Source organism: Scleropages formosus, chromosome 6 (genome assembly GCF_900964775.1).
Source record: "Scleropages formosus chromosome 6, fSclFor1.1, whole genome shotgun sequence".
In the NCBI taxonomy this organism is placed as follows: Eukaryota; Metazoa; Chordata; class Actinopteri; order Osteoglossiformes; family Osteoglossidae; genus Scleropages; species Scleropages formosus.
The window spans coordinates 25,472,192-25,488,300 of NC_041811.1; the positions used below are offsets into that span (position 1 = coordinate 25,472,192).

At 44.8% G+C, this 16,109-nt stretch overlaps 1 protein-coding gene across 2 annotated transcripts in view; it reads left to right on the forward strand.

Annotated features, from left to right (window-relative positions):
• The window catches only part of dym (dymeclin), an 84,436-nt gene that overhangs the window by 20,193 nt on the left and 48,134 nt on the right, over nucleotides 1-16,109 (forward strand). For both annotated transcript variants that reach the window (XM_018755313.2, XM_018755322.2), the window contains exons 8-10: nucleotides 733-875; nucleotides 10,788-10,973; nucleotides 12,924-13,102. In XM_018755313.2, coding sequence (XP_018610829.2) covers nucleotides 733-875; nucleotides 10,788-10,973; nucleotides 12,924-13,102 — 508 coding nt within the window. The remainder of the gene's footprint in view (nucleotides 1-732; nucleotides 876-10,787; nucleotides 10,974-12,923; nucleotides 13,103-16,109) is intronic.

A 16,109-nucleotide genomic window follows, 5' to 3' on the forward strand; every position in this document is an offset into this window, starting at 1 on the left:
AGACCGTCTTTCAGTTACAGCACCATGTATGTTTTAGGCGCATATTCATACAGAACAAACAGGAGCTCACCAGTCATTTTTAGGAGGATTCCGCCCCCCCCCCCCCCCCCCACATTTTCTGTATTTCTTTTTTGAAGACTGTTTCGCTGTGAACCTTTTTTCACAAAGAGTACAAAATGAGTTATTGCATATCAAGTTGCTGCCTGTCTCTCTTGTGTTTATATTTTATCCCTGATTTAAATTTGTTGTAGCAGAACTGTCGAACCGGAGACTTCTTTTACAGCAGAAGCATACCCGTGTTTAGATTTAAATGAATGTAACCTTTTTTTTTTTTTTGGGCAAAGCTGTTCTTGTAAATTCAGTTTGGCAGATGTGCATGAAAAATAGAGATAATGTGGAAAATGTTTACTTTAAAGACACAAGGGCACAAGGATGGACCAGTTTAAACCTGAAAATAAAGGTTTCTTTACTTGAGGTGACGTAGGGAGGTTCCGTAAGCTTTATACTAGTGCGGTTGAGTCCTTATATTCATTCAGGTCTGAATTTGGAATACTTCTGGCAAAGAAGCACAATGGCGTGAAGAGCCTCTTCATGTGTCCGAGGACTCGTCTTATGTGGCCCTGTTAAGTCCCCTGGACTTAGAGTGTTTTGATGAACCAGTTCACAAGTTCAAATGGCCGGTGTAGTTGTGCACTATTCGTTCCTGCCATTGACGTGTGTGCTTTTCCGCAGCTTGGAGCTCACCAGTCGGCTGGTCAAGACTCTGCTCTACAATTTCATCAGACAGGAGAAGTGTCCTCCTCCAGTCACACACATCTTTGAGCCCCAGTCTGAAGGTGGCGGGCTCCTGTACGGCCTTGCCTCGGGTGTGGCAAGTAAGTGCTCTAAAGCTGTACCTTGAGCAAACTTAGTGCGTACCCCAACAATGTTAGTGTCAAAGGAGGTCCATCGCTGTATTCACAAGTCCTCCGTTGGTCTTCCACCCTTTGTGGATCGAACAGATTGAACCAGCCAGTGAATTAACCATGGATTTAGTCTACTACAAGGTAAAATTTCTTCAGCATACATTTCGCAATAGCTGTTAAGTCAGTATCATAATATTAAAATGATTATGATATGTCCCCTTAATTTTATTAATTTTTACATTTTTATGTTTTGAAGGTGTGTCTTTAAATCAAGGTCAGTATCGTAGTATGAACTTGTGGAGCACTCGCTGTTTGCAGAGGTGCTGTGTATTTCTGTCAGAATTTACGTCTGTTATAGAACCTTTGAATCTTGCGCATTAGTTTTTTTAAGAAAACGCCATATCACAACAGAAGGCCGTGTTCATGGAAACGGACAGACATTCTATTTTGAGTTTCTGAAAAATGCCAAGTAATTGCAGCTGCATTTGGGGTTCAGGTAAAAAGTGACATTTTAGCAAAGGTATTATTAATTTGAATATGTGCAGTTTATCCTTCTGTCCAAAGGAATTTGCGGTAAAAAAGCAGTAAAAAAAAGGCGACAGTGGGCAGAAAAGGTTCAGACAGCAGTTACAGCTCAGAAGAAAAATTCTCTGGACAGCAGTTAATCTTGGTTGCAGTCACAGGTCTGTTTTTCCTTGGCCAGTGGCCAACTGTACAAGCAGTCGTGATGCCAGGCCTGGTGGGCCAGAGGCCGCTCTAATGGCAGCTCGGTTCTCAATGTACAGGTCTGCTCGCCAGATGAGCAAGGAGATTCACGATCCCACCTCCACCAGAAAAACAGCTTTTGAAAGCGAAATAGATCGAAGCTGAATGTTTAATGAACTGGTTAATTTTGGCCCTGCTGTACAGCCTGAGAGTTGAGCAGTCGGTTGGTATGCGTCCGCTCTCCGGCCCCCGCCAGCACACTGGGTTCCTCTCAGATGCCCCAGAGGGTAGGAGAGGGGTTAGCATTAGGTCACATTTGCATGTCTGCTCTAAAGGCTTTTCAGGGCAGAACGTAATTCGCGGGGAAAGATCAGTGGGGCCTGGGGCACGCGGGCGCTTGGCGTTTCTGAATGTTTTGCATTCGAATGTCGTTAAGATGCAAAATGTCTAGCGGTTCCAGACAGAAAGCTCATAGCTAAAATGTTTAAAGGCCTCTTCTCTGTTCTTTTTCTTCCTCCCTTCATTGTCTGGTTTTTTGCTTCTTCTGTGCAGCAGCAGGCTCCGTTTTGCTGATTGTTATTAGTGACTGAAATTATATCACACACTGAATATAAGAAATTGCTGTAATTAGGAAATTGCGAAATTTGTAGGTGATACGATGGGTATTTTTACACCACAGTGAGGTAAACAATTGTAACACAAGGGATTGGTGTGCTTTTGTTAGTCTTGGAAGAGGAATGATGATGATGTTGTATGGGACTGAAAGCAGCAACAAGCATGATTGGCCTTCAAGCTGAGAGCTCTGTTTTGAACGGGGTCCTCCTTTTTTGTGACACATCCATCTACGAATTAAATGTCATTGAGGTTGGTATAGCAGGAAGGAAGTGCCTTGAGGGAAACAGAAAAGCTTGGAAAGCACGCATTCATTCCAACGGAGAAAGGCCGTGCCGTCCTGGGGAAGAGGATGTTTTCACCACAGCCTCTCCACGTTATTATAAATATTGATTTTCGCTGTTTCTGTGTTCTCTCACTGTTGTTGGGGCCTTTTTTTTTTTCCCATAAGCAGTTCCCAAGTGTAATTTTCTCCAAGGACGTTAATGCCAGAGAGTGCAGAGTGGTTTGATTAGGGGAAACGGGAACACTGGAAAGGGAAAAACAAGAAAAAAACAGCTGACCTGTTTCTGTTTCTACTGTTGGAAATTCTCGAGAGGATTCGCTAGGGGTCTGTGAGCGGCCAGACAGACAGAGAGAGCGAGCGAGCTGAAGTGGTGACCCATTATGGATTCCTTTGAACAGAGCGGCGTGTTCCCAGGGATAAGTACCCTTTGTCAAGGGCCTTGACAGCTATCATGGAGCCATCAGCGGTCGGGGTTCTCTGTAATCGCCATGTGGGAGCAAGTCCTAATTTGTACCCCTTCTCCCCTGTGTAATCCCCAAAATCCCTAATGTCTGACTTTTCTTTTTCAAAGAAAATACTCATTGTGATATAGAGATGTTACGCGTGACAACTCGTCCAGCTGGTCACGTTCTCGTTGTTTACGAACACAACGGTGCCCTCGTGCGCCGACGCTGTTTTGGAAAACTCTTGTGAGTTGGTGCCCTGCCTCCAAGAGGGCAAAAGGAAAAGCTACTTGGCGCCACTCTGCTGGAGCACAGACAAAGTTTCCCATGTGCTGGAGAAAATCGGAGGAGCCGGGAGGACTGGACTGAAGCACACAGACTCATTAACATATTTGGCTCAGACAGAACGGCATGTATCAGAATTGTGAAATATAGTGGATGCTGTCTTCATCTCTCTTTGCCCTCCTATATAAAAAGTGCCTTCATGAGGACCTGTTGATTACTAGCTAGAAACACATTGTTTTTATTCCTTAGAGGGGAGGGGAGAAAAAAAAAAAAAAAAACACATTCATTTTGAATAGTACAGAAAAAGGAAAGTAAGAATAAACAGATCTAAGCCAAAAAAGAATAGTACATTATTCATATAGGAATGAAACCCAGCAACTATAACTACATAATAGACAAACTGACACATTCTTTTATTATTTTATAAAGTTGATTTATACATCAGGAAGTGTTACCTTGGAGATGAACTTCAAAATGGGATTTACTGAGAGCAGTCATTGAGTACAGTACATGCAGTGCAAGGAACATTGAGGCAGATCCCTTGCGAATGTATTAATTACAGTAAACACTGCTCTAGCATTGCCTTTCGACACTTACTTTTTAACACGTAGCTGCGTGCTGTATCAACGTGTCCCCATAAAACAAAGCTAAAATATACTGTACGTTACACTGAGTTCTGGTGGTTTTCTGCAGTCATTAGTATGGATTAAAGCATTTTTCTGTCATTCTTTGGGCTTTATAAGTGCATTTTAACATTATTTTGAAGTGGTTTTTCACCCAAGTAGACGCAGGGGCTGGGCCTTGAACCCGCAACCATCAGGTTGAAAGCCAGTATGCTACTTGCTGCCTCCAAGCGCTACGATGACAGGAATAACTGCATCGTATACAGTGTATAGAGTTGGGATTTGGAATCCTCGAGGAATGTGAGTGATACTGCTGAGTTACCTGAGTTTGACTGGTTGTCCCGTCCAGCTCCTTCTGTAGGACCATGTGACCTACAACAGAAAGGCCTGCTGTTCCGGAGGTTCGGAGACGTACGCTTGGAAACGCTGTCTCGACTGGCATGTGGGACTTAACACCATCAGATTTGTCTCCAGACAAAGGTTCTGTACTCCCTGACCCCCCACAAATCAGCTGTTGGGAGGTGATGTTGGTCATTTCTCAGCACTGAGCAGCAGAATGACCCTGGTCAGGGCATAACGGGAATTTGCACGTATTCCTTCTTTTTCATGTTGTTTTTATATAGAGAGACACATTGTTTGGTTACAATTTCCTTGCTGCTGAATTGTGACATGAGTGTAATTTGAAATTTAATTCCTCTAAGGTATTGGCAGTACATAACAAAGTCACATTTTTTGCGAGGAATGTAGAGACATTCTTAGTAGAGGAATGAATGGAGTCTTTGTGCAGCACTTTTTATTAAGCCACACAAACTACTTGTGACAGCAGGCTCTGCTGAAGATATGTAATGTGCCGTCCCCTCATAAACAAATGTACAATGTATGTGTAAAAGAATGTTTTGGAACGCATGACTCTCTTTGGATGCTGCCGTTCGTGAAATGTGGTTCCTCAGGGTCAAACATTTTACGGTGAAGCATGTTCTAGCAGAGACGTACCTTCTGGAGAATTGGACGTTATACTTTCAACATTGAATCCTAACGCTAAAACAGAGTCATCAGCTAAACTAAACAATTGTTGTCCCACCCCCCACCCCCCCGCCAGCCAAGTCCTATTCTGTAGTGGAATAAGCTTTAATTTAATCTTGTTTTGCAGCTGAATAATGGAATTGTGGCACAGCGATTAAGAAGGTAGTCTAGGAGCAAAATGCTTCTGGTTCACTGCTCAGCTCAGGCACTGACGGGAACACTTTTTAGCACACACTGGGGTATGGTAGAGGACTGGATTGCTCCTGTCTGAAAGGGCAAATGTTGTATGGCATGCAGGCCTTTTTGGGTAAAACTGGCTGCTAGCCAGATAAATAAATTAAAACAAGTTAAATCCCTGCCCTTTAATGCAGGAAGATGGTTGTGAAGCCGGGGTGGGACGACACCGTAGCAAACAGATGCGGAAACCTCACCTCGAGCAAACACCACGGAATTATCTACAGCCAGCAGAGGTGACCACGAAGACAAACAACCTGCTATGAATTAATCAAAATCTTTGAGGCTAAACTTACACTATGAGAGGAGGCTACATTCATTCCCTTGGGATTCTCATGGCTCACCTAATAAAACACGAGTCTTTCTTTCTCTGGGGTGTAACAGTTGAGGCTTCCAGCCCCTTTTTTCACGTGTCTTTTTTAGCACGTGGGGGTGATGGTATTTATTTGTCTCTACAGAGGCCCAGCCGTCCCTTTGATTGAACACCCTGTCCATTAGGCTGTATGGCACCCTACCCCCCCGCCCTGCCCGCTCACCCACCAGAAGCGGATGGGGACGAAGTAGGTCTGATAAAGCGGAGCAGGATTCTGTCGCAATTTTAATGTCTCGAGATAAACTGCCGTTGGCTGACAGAGTGTCTGCTGTGAGGATTAACGCCCAGCCTGTCCCGCCTTTCACCCGCCATTTGAGGGCCGGTGGGGGAGAAAAAAAAATATTCAACCTGGATTACCAGCTTAATCCTGGGGGGGCCTGGCCAACTGCCGCTCGGTCGGGTGGGGTGTGGGGGGCAACCGGAGATGGATGCCCTCAGTTCAGACGCCCGGGTAGTTGCTTGTGGTGGGCAGCTGGGTGCAAGGCTGCACTTTGGGCCAGTATGAGGTCAACGTGATGGATTCCTTCATTCCAGCAAGTGTCGCTGACCCTCACCGCAACCCGCATGCTCTCTGCCGCTGTGGAATGTAGGACAGCGGCCACAGAAAGGGCATGAGCTGACTTGATCGGCAGTTCTTCCTCGAACAGAGTTTGCCCGTTACATTAGCGCACGGCCTCTAATTATCTTTGTCAGGTTCTTGCATAGGCTGGTGTCAGCAGCCCAGAGGAACGCAATGGAGCAACATCCTGGACCTCCCTGCTTCTTCAGTATATAAAGAGCAGGTTTCTGTGGGCACTAACAGCTCAGTCACTTTGTGATAATGAAGTATGAATAAAAGTGACTTGGTTATGAGCGAGGTGTGACTGATGTTGCCTTTCTTCTCGTTCTCTGAGATCAAGATGACTTTCTCATGTCAAGATAAAATTTTTCAGTGAAATATTAATGCTTTTCACTGCTGCTGCAAGGAATTAATATAAATCCAGCACACGTGGCATGTTAGAACGTAAGCTTAACTCGCTACATGTTTAAATAATGTGTAAAGGCAGCAGAGATCATTTAAATATTGTGAGATATTATCAGAACTCTTCTATAGCAGCGAAAAGTGTCGGCGCTTGTATGGGAGGAACCGGACAGAAGAGTTAACATAAAGCATCCGACAAGTGTCCTACCCCTCTGGGAATTGCTGCATATGAATGGCAGACAGTGCAGCTGATTTCCTGATCAAACTTCTTAACCAAGTGCTGAATGTGGGGAAAAATGGTTTCTGGTAAATCTATGAAAAACATTTGACTGGTACTGTGTGTAAGGCCCAGTTAGATGGTTCAGGGTTCACATCAGATCAAACTGGAAATGGGGGGTGTGAGAGAGAGAGAGAGAGAGATGCATTATTTTTTATTGTAGTTTGGCAATTGAGACAGCGGTGAGAGGCAAGTGAAGATATAAGGGTACGTTGCACATCCTAATAGCAAGGTACATTATGAAATATTTAAATCACTTTAAAAGTTTGTTCCATTGATAACATTATAAAATGAGCTCCAATATCAAGAGGCTGGCTTGACTGTCAAAAAAAAAAAATCACCAGACTTTTTTATATGAAGCATTTTAAACTGTTAGAGGGAATGTATTTATTGTTTTTGTGACAATGTATTATTCCATTTGCATGTTTCGTGTATTTTGGGCTCAGAATTCCTCTTATTGTGTATTTATATAGCAGTATCGTAGAGCAATCAAGAGGCCTTTGTGAAATTGGTCCTCACAGAATTCGACTGAATAGAACAGCATGTCCGTCCAGCACAAAGGAGCTTTATTTTTGAATGAACAAAGGCGTACTTTGAGGAAGCACTGTTTAATTGTGTTGTTCGTTTTCATCAAATCTGGGGTGTGAGACTGGAGGGAGATGATACCACCTGTCACATTCTCTGGGGGGGGGGGGGTCGGGGAGACGGAGCAGTCGACGAAGGACACGGTCCAGGGAGCGCAGCCGGAGGGGACCGTTGCCAGGACCAGAGCCTCGAATCTGTGCTGTGAGGAAGACATTGAGACTCCAGGCTCGGGAACACTCTGTGACTAACACATGGAAGGGCCAGACACAGAGCCGTCTGCCTGGAGATTAAGGCTAATGTCACAGTCCGTCTAAAGGCCTTTGCCTCGTCTTTCCTCTGCGGTTGTGGGCAGTTCAGAGCCAGTCTTTCACACACACGCACGCGTCCCACTTCTCTCTATCTTACCGCCATCCTTATCATTTACGGTTCATTAATATGTTCCGAGAAATATTACACGATCGTGCATGTTAAAAGTCACATTCAAGAAAGAATCTGTGAAATTCACGAATTACATCATGTGTTAAATATGAATTTTTCGGGTTATCAGCTTCTTTGTTGTGCTGTATAGTTGTACCCAAAACAGGTTGGCGTTAACGTGCCGCTTTGCTCAATAATAAATAATTATGCTTTATTTATTATATGCTCAATATTTGCAGAGTTGACAAAGTCCAAAAAAATAAAACGGATCGGTTGGTTACAAAAAATTGGCCCGCTCTCATGCAAATATAAGGCATTATTCGCCGAGCAAATTAAACTGCGAAATTCTGCGTGGTTGCTATGCTTTGTCTGCTGACAATACTCCAGGTTCCACAGAAATGAATGGCGTCAGGCATATCTGGGATTACTTACCGTGGTAGGAATTTGGTCAGCACCCTGGCTTTCTTGTGCGTCGGACCATGTGAAATTTCCCTCCAAGGAGCCAGGAATCAATACGGCGCGTTCCTGCTCCGCGTAGTTGTAATATCTCACCGAGGCCTGTCGTAACACTTGAGCGTGCTCCAAATGATAGCTATTAATAATGAAGCGGCTGTGGCTCCCGCCGGCACACACTGGGTCGGAGGTCTCGTGTCTGTGCGTAAGCGGTTATCGGTCATTATCGTGCAGTAATTCTTTACGGACTCGAAGGGTTCGCATCACTTGCGCGCGGCGCTTGTTGTTTTATATCTCTTTGCTCGTCATCATCCCCATGGCCCTCACCCTGTCTCTCACATTAGCTGCTTACACACAGATACTGTATAGTATACCTGAATTGCTGCATCTCCATGTCCCTTTACATTCCCCTGCCTGTTCTCTTTGAGGGAACGTGCGCAGGATACTGTGATACGTGACTATAAATAGAGCGTGACTCTTCCAACTTTGAATGTGTAGGATGGTGCGCTGGCCTCCTGGCGGGCTTGAAGGGCTGTTGGGAAGAGGATTTCTGACAGGGTAAGCTTTCGGACCTCTCTTCCTGTCCGCTGTCCCTTCTGGGAGTGACACTTCCCACCCGTGCGGCCCGAGTAGGCCGAGCCATCCCAAGAATTCTGCCGTGTTGCCGCGGGGGTCTATGCTCAGTCGGGCTACATCCTGCTCTCCTTGTGCCGTTCTTAGCCATGCATCCCTCGCACGCTTAATTAGTTAGGCTAATGGTAAGCATTAGTCTTAATGATGTAATAACTAATGAAGCTGCATAGCCGTCAGCTGTGTAACTGCTCAGCGAGAGGCTTCTTCTGCCAGTGTCCAGTGTGGAAGGAGTGTAGGCATGAGGCGATCGCGCCACACTGAACCCTTTACACCGTAGCTGAGCAGGCGTTGCGGTATTGTGTCCCGGGACGGTGGGGACAGTCTAGATGGCTACCGAGCTGGCCTGTGAGGAAATGACCGTCGCTCAGGAGGCAGCCCTGCCAAGACCTGTGGCTGAGAGCCTTTCGGCGGCCAGGCAGGTGCCAGCTGCGAGCGGAGCTCAGTCAGCAGATCTGCGCACCTTCGTCGGCTCCGTCAGCCATCCTGCCTGGCACACTGGCAGCAGTTTAGGTTTGGCTGGGGTGGGGGAACTGTCACCGGGCTGGTTTTTCCTCTTCTGCTGTGGAGATGTGTGGCGGTGCTGTTCTTACAGCAGCTGTATCTCCGCCTCCCACCCGGCACCCCCCGCGTCCCAGGCTGATGGACTCGGGGACGGGCCACACCGGAGGCTCTCCGTTTTGACGGGCAAAAGGATGGAGGAGTAGGACGGCTTGCATTGATCGTAACCGGTTCACCGCCGTGAGGCTAATGGCCTCCGGGTGTAGATCAGCTGGTGGTTCTCTGGAGGCGGGGAACTCTGTAATTGGTGTCTCTGCGCATCCAGTAAGACCACCGGTCCATTTTGTTTGCCATGCTTTTCTGATGTTAAACATGTGCGCTCAGTGGGCTTTTTTAAGTAATGAAACATCCACTTGTCCCAAACTTTGTTTTCTTTTCTTTTAAAACTTTGGTTTTCAATTTACTTGTGCCCTTAGAGGTTTCATTGAGCTGATTGTAACTCTGCGTGAACTAATTTACCTCGGAATTTATTTGTTTAGCTGACACTTTTCTCCAAAGCAGCTTGCAGTGTTTTACCCATTTAGACAGCTGGGTGATTTTTACTAGAGCAACTCGGGGTAGGTGCCGCCTTCAGGTGTTCTACAGTAAGAGGTGGGATTTGAACCTTGTGCCCTTGTGGTGCTTTCCAAAACCACTATGCCATCTGTCATTTAGGATCCTCTGTCACTTCTCAGGTGTGGAAAGTGTGGCTAGAGCTGGAAGAGCTGCATGTAGGACAGGGCACCTGGCATGGAGTGGAAACCCCATAGTGGACAAACTGACCACTAGAGGGTAGCACACAAAAAGTGCCGTTTGCTTCAGAAACGTGCTGGCGGCTCCATGTTTTTGAGTTTCCAAAGGGCGTTTCCTCAGCAAATAAGAAATAGAATAGTGTGTGCTACACTGACATCACACACACACACACACTGTCTGAAACCGCTTGTCTCAAGCGGGGTCACAGTGAACCGGAGCCTAACCCGGCAACACAGGGCGCAAGGCCAGAGGGGGAGGGGACACACCCAGGACGAGACGCCAGACCATCACAGGGCACCCCAAGTGGGACTCGAACCCTAGACCCACCAGAGAGCAGAACCCAGCCAAACCCGCTGCACCACCTTGCCGCCCCACTACACTGACATTAATATTTTAGAAAACAGGCTTGCGGGCTCTCTACTATTAGCTTTTGTCAAGCCGAGCTAAACGTGCTGGATTTGGCTGCATTTGAGCTTGTTAATATTTCCGACAGGATAAAAGTACCTGTCCCTGTAACCAGACATTTAATAAAATGAATTTTGAAACATACAGCAGTCTTTGCCTTGAGGACCAGATGCTGATACTGTTGTTAGTGCGGTTACGCTCTTTCTTCTGGACCAGTGCTCTGTTTGTACCATGTTCCCTCACTCACAACCCGCTGCGCTGCCTTTCTTTCCTCCAGGCGGCCTGTGGAACGTGTTCACTCTGGGGGGCGCTGGGAGCCGCACCGGGTCAGATCAAGAACAGCACCCGTTACCGCTGTCCACCCAGAGCTTACTGCTCCTGTTGGTGCTGTCCAACCTGACGGATGGACCGGACCAGCCAAACCCCTATCGGCAGGCCATCATGTCCTTCAAGAACACTCAAGGTGAGTGGCCCCCGTGTCCTCTGCTGCTGCATGTCTCCCCTCCTCCATCACTTACCTGTGGCCATTTCTGGATTTGCAGCCAGCTCACTTCCTTCCTCGGTTTACATTACAATATAGTGTATTGTTCCACAGTTTGCTTGTGTCGCTTTGTGAAAGTATAATTGATGAGGCACTACGCCTTCCTGTCAGATGTAATCATGTCAGAGGAACACTGACTCGCTTTCCTGAATAAGGCCTACAGGGGATGTGAGGGGTATTTTGTCGAGCTGCTTGGCACACATGAACAAATGGCTGCTAAGGGGGCGAGATAGATCTGCATAGCGCCACGAGAAGCATTTCATTTTCATACACAAAAAGGGTGATGCTCAGTCATCTGCACTGTTACCTGTGCCGGGCGACTTTCTTATTGGTTCATTTCTCCGTGGTTTAGGGTGAAAATGATTCATTTCAGTTCACATACTGATGGCGCCAATATCAGCTGCCGCTCCTAATACTCTGTGTAAAGGGCAATGTAACAGCTCTTAAAAATAGAGTAAGATCAGAGTAGAGACAAATGAACACAAGGAGCCAAGAGGGTGAATGTTCCAAGTTCACACTTCCCTCACGGGCAGAACAACATCCTTTTATGATCAAATCCTGGAACTTGTGATCACAGGACCTAATGGTTTAATGTGAAACAAAGGGCAGACAGACTGGCTCTCTGATACATGTGGGACAGGTTGTAATTAAAATGTTTATTGTTAAGAAACCCCAGACAGTGTGGTATGTTGTGTGCCTTTTTGCCATGTGCCATTGAGGCAATCAAAACAAACGAAGAAGAAACCGCAAACAATGATGCCAGTGGTATACGGCTTCTGTGCTGTGAGGGAGAAAGTTTGTAAAATAAACTTTGTTTAAAAGTAGATTCAATGAGGAAACATTTATTCACTTAATTTACTAAGTATAAAAATGTTGTGCGGTTGATGGGATTCTTGATATGGGCAGGCTTCACATGCGATTTCGAATTTGAATGCAATCGTTATGAATGAAAAAATAGTATTATTTCGTATCTTCATCACCTCACAGGGGAGAGGATAATTCAGTAACGAAGCCGTTGGCTAGCTTTCGCTTCATCTTCGTTGCAGTATCTGCGAATAGGTGGTGTAGTGGTTAAGGAATTGTAATCTTAAGATTGCTTGTTTCATCAGCACCTACTACTGCCCAAGGAACATACCCTGAATTGCTCCAGTAAAAATACCCAGGCATACATAAGCCGAGTACTGTAAGTCGATTTGAATTAGAGCGTCAACCAAGTAGCTAAGGCAGTATGACTGGCCTGTGGTAGCAGGCTCTGCTGAGTAGTCATTTCTGTTTCCTAGAAACCATTTCATTTTTGTCTTACTTGGGAATTATGTCCTCATCTGTGTTATCTCTTTAAAAAAAAAAAAAAAAACTGAGTCATGTCTTCATTTCTCATTCACTCATGTGAATAAAGATTCAAGAAAATTCCATCTGGTCAAGTACATGAGGTATTATGTAAAGTACTTTCCAGCAATGGCCACTATTTCAACGTGCATTGAGTTCTCTCATGAAATGTTTAGCACAAATAAACCTTAAAATTAAAATGGAGGCATCTACACATGAGATAAATTTATGGGCATTTCAACGTTTGTCCAGTGTGGACAAATCATGTCAGTTCTCTGCGTCTGGAATACGTTAAGCTACCGCATCTGTTTTTTCAACTGTAGCCTAAATTACTGTAAGTCTGTACATGTGGGCATTTAAATTCAGATAGAAAACCTAAACGCTGACGTACAGTTTAACTCTAGTAATTGTTTCGTGAATGAAAATAAGGTAGTTGTAAGGGTTTGACGCGTGCATGTTTTCGTAGGTTCATCAGTGTTTAGCTGTATTTGTGCACATTTTTACTGTTGTTCCTAACTTGAAAGCTTTTAAACATGTGTGTTTCAGATACATCTTCCATCCCATCACCTCACCCACACACGTTTCAGATCAACTTCAACAGCCTGTACACGGCGCTATGTGACCAGCAGCGCTCGGACCCGGCCACCCTGCTGCTGTACACGCTGCTGCACCAGAACGCCAACGTGCGCACTTACGTGCTGTCTCGCACCGATGTAGAGAACCTGGTAAGTGCAGCAGTACACCTCTTGCTGCTCCTATCTCCGGCACTCTTCTCCGCTCATTCACTGCCCCCGTGTGCATCAGTTCCTTACGTCACGGCTGTTGAACTGCGGTCCACTAAGACCAAGTAATAGAGGCTCTCATTCAGTCCAGGCAGCGAACAACCTGATTCTGCGTAATGTTTTCATTGAATAATTTTTTGGAATTTTCATTAACAGAACAGAATAGAAGTGGGTCAGAACAGAATAAACAGAAACAGTGTACCCAGAAAATGCCAGTATGTACAGATATGTAGTATATCACAAGGGCAGTTACACTTTTAGCCGAGATGATCACGTACCACTGAGAGGTTACGAAAAAGGTCACCAGATATTCCACAATTCATTGGAATTATGATGCAGTTTCAGGATTAACTTTTCCTGTGAAAGGAAGTTAGGTACTTGATTCAGCAACATATTTGTGAGATTTGGGGTCATTTGGCCTGGACTCAGTATGGCTGCCCAAGTTCTGGCTCTGCTCCAGAAACACACAATTTTGATCTCCTTCTCCCCCTACATTGAATTTAAGAGGTTGCCATTGACAAAACTTTGGCAAGTCTCCATTCTCCGTTTTATACAGTCTCAAGTGAATCATTTCAACAGTGTTTCTGAGTAGCACTTAGCGGTATAAGGAGAGCTGGGAAACCTGGGTTCGGCTGTGCTGAACTGAAGTTGAGTAGCTCTACCCTACAACCGACATTCACGCTTGTGTGCTCTCTGAAAGCCAGTGTGCCAGTGCTCTTTCCCAACTTTCCTGGGCTCCATTCTGGTCTTCCAGTGCCAGGTCTGCTCAAACATATATAGAGAAATATCTGACTGCACATAAGCACTTACAGCCTTTTCAGTGCAAAGAGCTGTCCTGCTGCACCTTTCATACTGCACTCGATCTACCTGTTTGTTTAAGGTGTGTATTCCACCCCGCAGACTGTTGAGTTATCTCACTTATCCCTTTTCACTTAAAAGCCATCACTCATGAATCTCTGTGTGTGATAACAATCCTGATATCCAGGGGGTTCAACTGACTTCAAGAAATCTTCCATTTATTTTTATATTGCCAGTATTCAAATGGAGAAAATATGGCAAAATATGGACAAACCATGAAGTATGAGTGCTCTCACTAGTAAGAGCCCACATACATGATGACTTGACACATATTAGAAAAGAGAAATCAAATGTCTTTGTCTGATACTTTGTCTGAAACTTGAATTTAACTGCATTAACTACCATATAAAGCATGCCTTGGGGTAATTTGTGATGTTTATAAGTCAAGTGTCAGCTGCTGTGTATTAGTATCAGAAATCTATAAATTCATAATACCAATGTGCTTTGCTGTAACAAATTTTCGTAATTAATTTTTGAACATAAGAATGTAATGTAGACTACAAAAACACAAACCGTTTACCATTTTAGAACAAGATAAGTCCTTTTTAATGATATTAAGTATTCACAGGGTCTTTAAAAATTTTTAACTTTTGTAAAGTTGTCATTTAAGAATTTGCTTAGCTTGTCTTGGTGTTTACGTTCTGAATGTGTACATTTAAGTGCTCTGTGGAAGTTTATTACTGTATGACATCAGAGCGACTCAGGGTATGACCACAGTTTGACCAAGGGGAGTTTGATTGGTACAAGGTTCTCTAGCTGAACTTAGGTGCCCCCATTACATTCCCAAACGTTTCCCCACAATAATAACACTGCCATATTGGTTTCAAAACAGTACTGCAATATTCGACTGAGTATTTCACCACATTTCAAAATATAACCCACAGCATTTCTTAAAAGAATGTGTATAGAAATTTTACCACTTTGTGTTAAGGTTGCCAACGTTTTAATGCCCCGCCCCCCCATTTATATAACCTAAATTTATCCCAGTTTCCTCCTTTCAGTTTTAGCTCTTTTCAAGTCGTTATCTGTGCTTGACTTCACACAACAGCTTCTTGTTTGTGAAGAGGCTGAGGGCAGCTGACATGTGCTCCTTTGGTTCACATCCTCGCCTATTCCGCCCCCCTTGCACACTGAATCCACTGGCGCCGTGTGGGAGGGCTAAGCGCCGATAGGAGTAGCAGTGCAAGCGGTCACCAGTAACTCACAGGCGTCTGACAGATTCAATAGTACTGCAGACAGCCAAGGAATCCTAACTGATTATTCCTCCTTGAGTAGAACAGAGCCAACATATTCTGCCGCTAGGGGCTCCTGCTCGGAGTCAGAATTGAAACCATTATCTGAGCTGCACAATGTCAGCTTAAACCACAGAACAACTCCTTGAGTAAAATTGGTACAGATTGTCAGCATTCCTAACCTTTTCCTTGGCTTTCGGTACATTGTACCAAACATATTACATTGTTAAAAAAAAAAACAGACACTAAAAATTGCAATGCTCAAGCTCATATTGGGAAACCCAAGGAATATTTCACAAGTATAGATGATGCCTTTTTTCCATGAATCCTCAAGCACTGTGTACTTGCCATAACCTTGCCCAGATATTCTGACAGTGACCTTCCCCCTCCCCAATGGAAGAACAGTTCCAGATCCCAATTTCTCATTACTTTCTGAAAATGTGCTTTCTTCTCTGTTTAAGAGTTCATTACTGTCCTGTTGTGGCCTTTTACAGGGTATAGCATGTAGGTGATCCAAAGCACAGGGTCAGTCCAAAAATATGTAACAGAATTAAGGTCAGACCTTGATTTGATAGAGAATTTTCATGTGATATGTCTAAAATATGAATCCTCCATTTGTGTTATATTTATGGAAGTAGTGGGCAAAATGTGTTTAATGTTTAATTACACGATAAAGGAAGAGCCATCTTTTCTGTGGTACACAGAAACCCCATGAAAGGAGGAGGGCCTGCCATTGCACTGGTGCACCTCTCTTTATTTTCAGCCGTTTCTAGCTCGAGATGCAAGTTGCCTGGAATTGCTGCTTCTGGATGACGTGCGAGTTTTCCACCAGCTCTGGTTCGGGGTCGAATTTGGGCTGT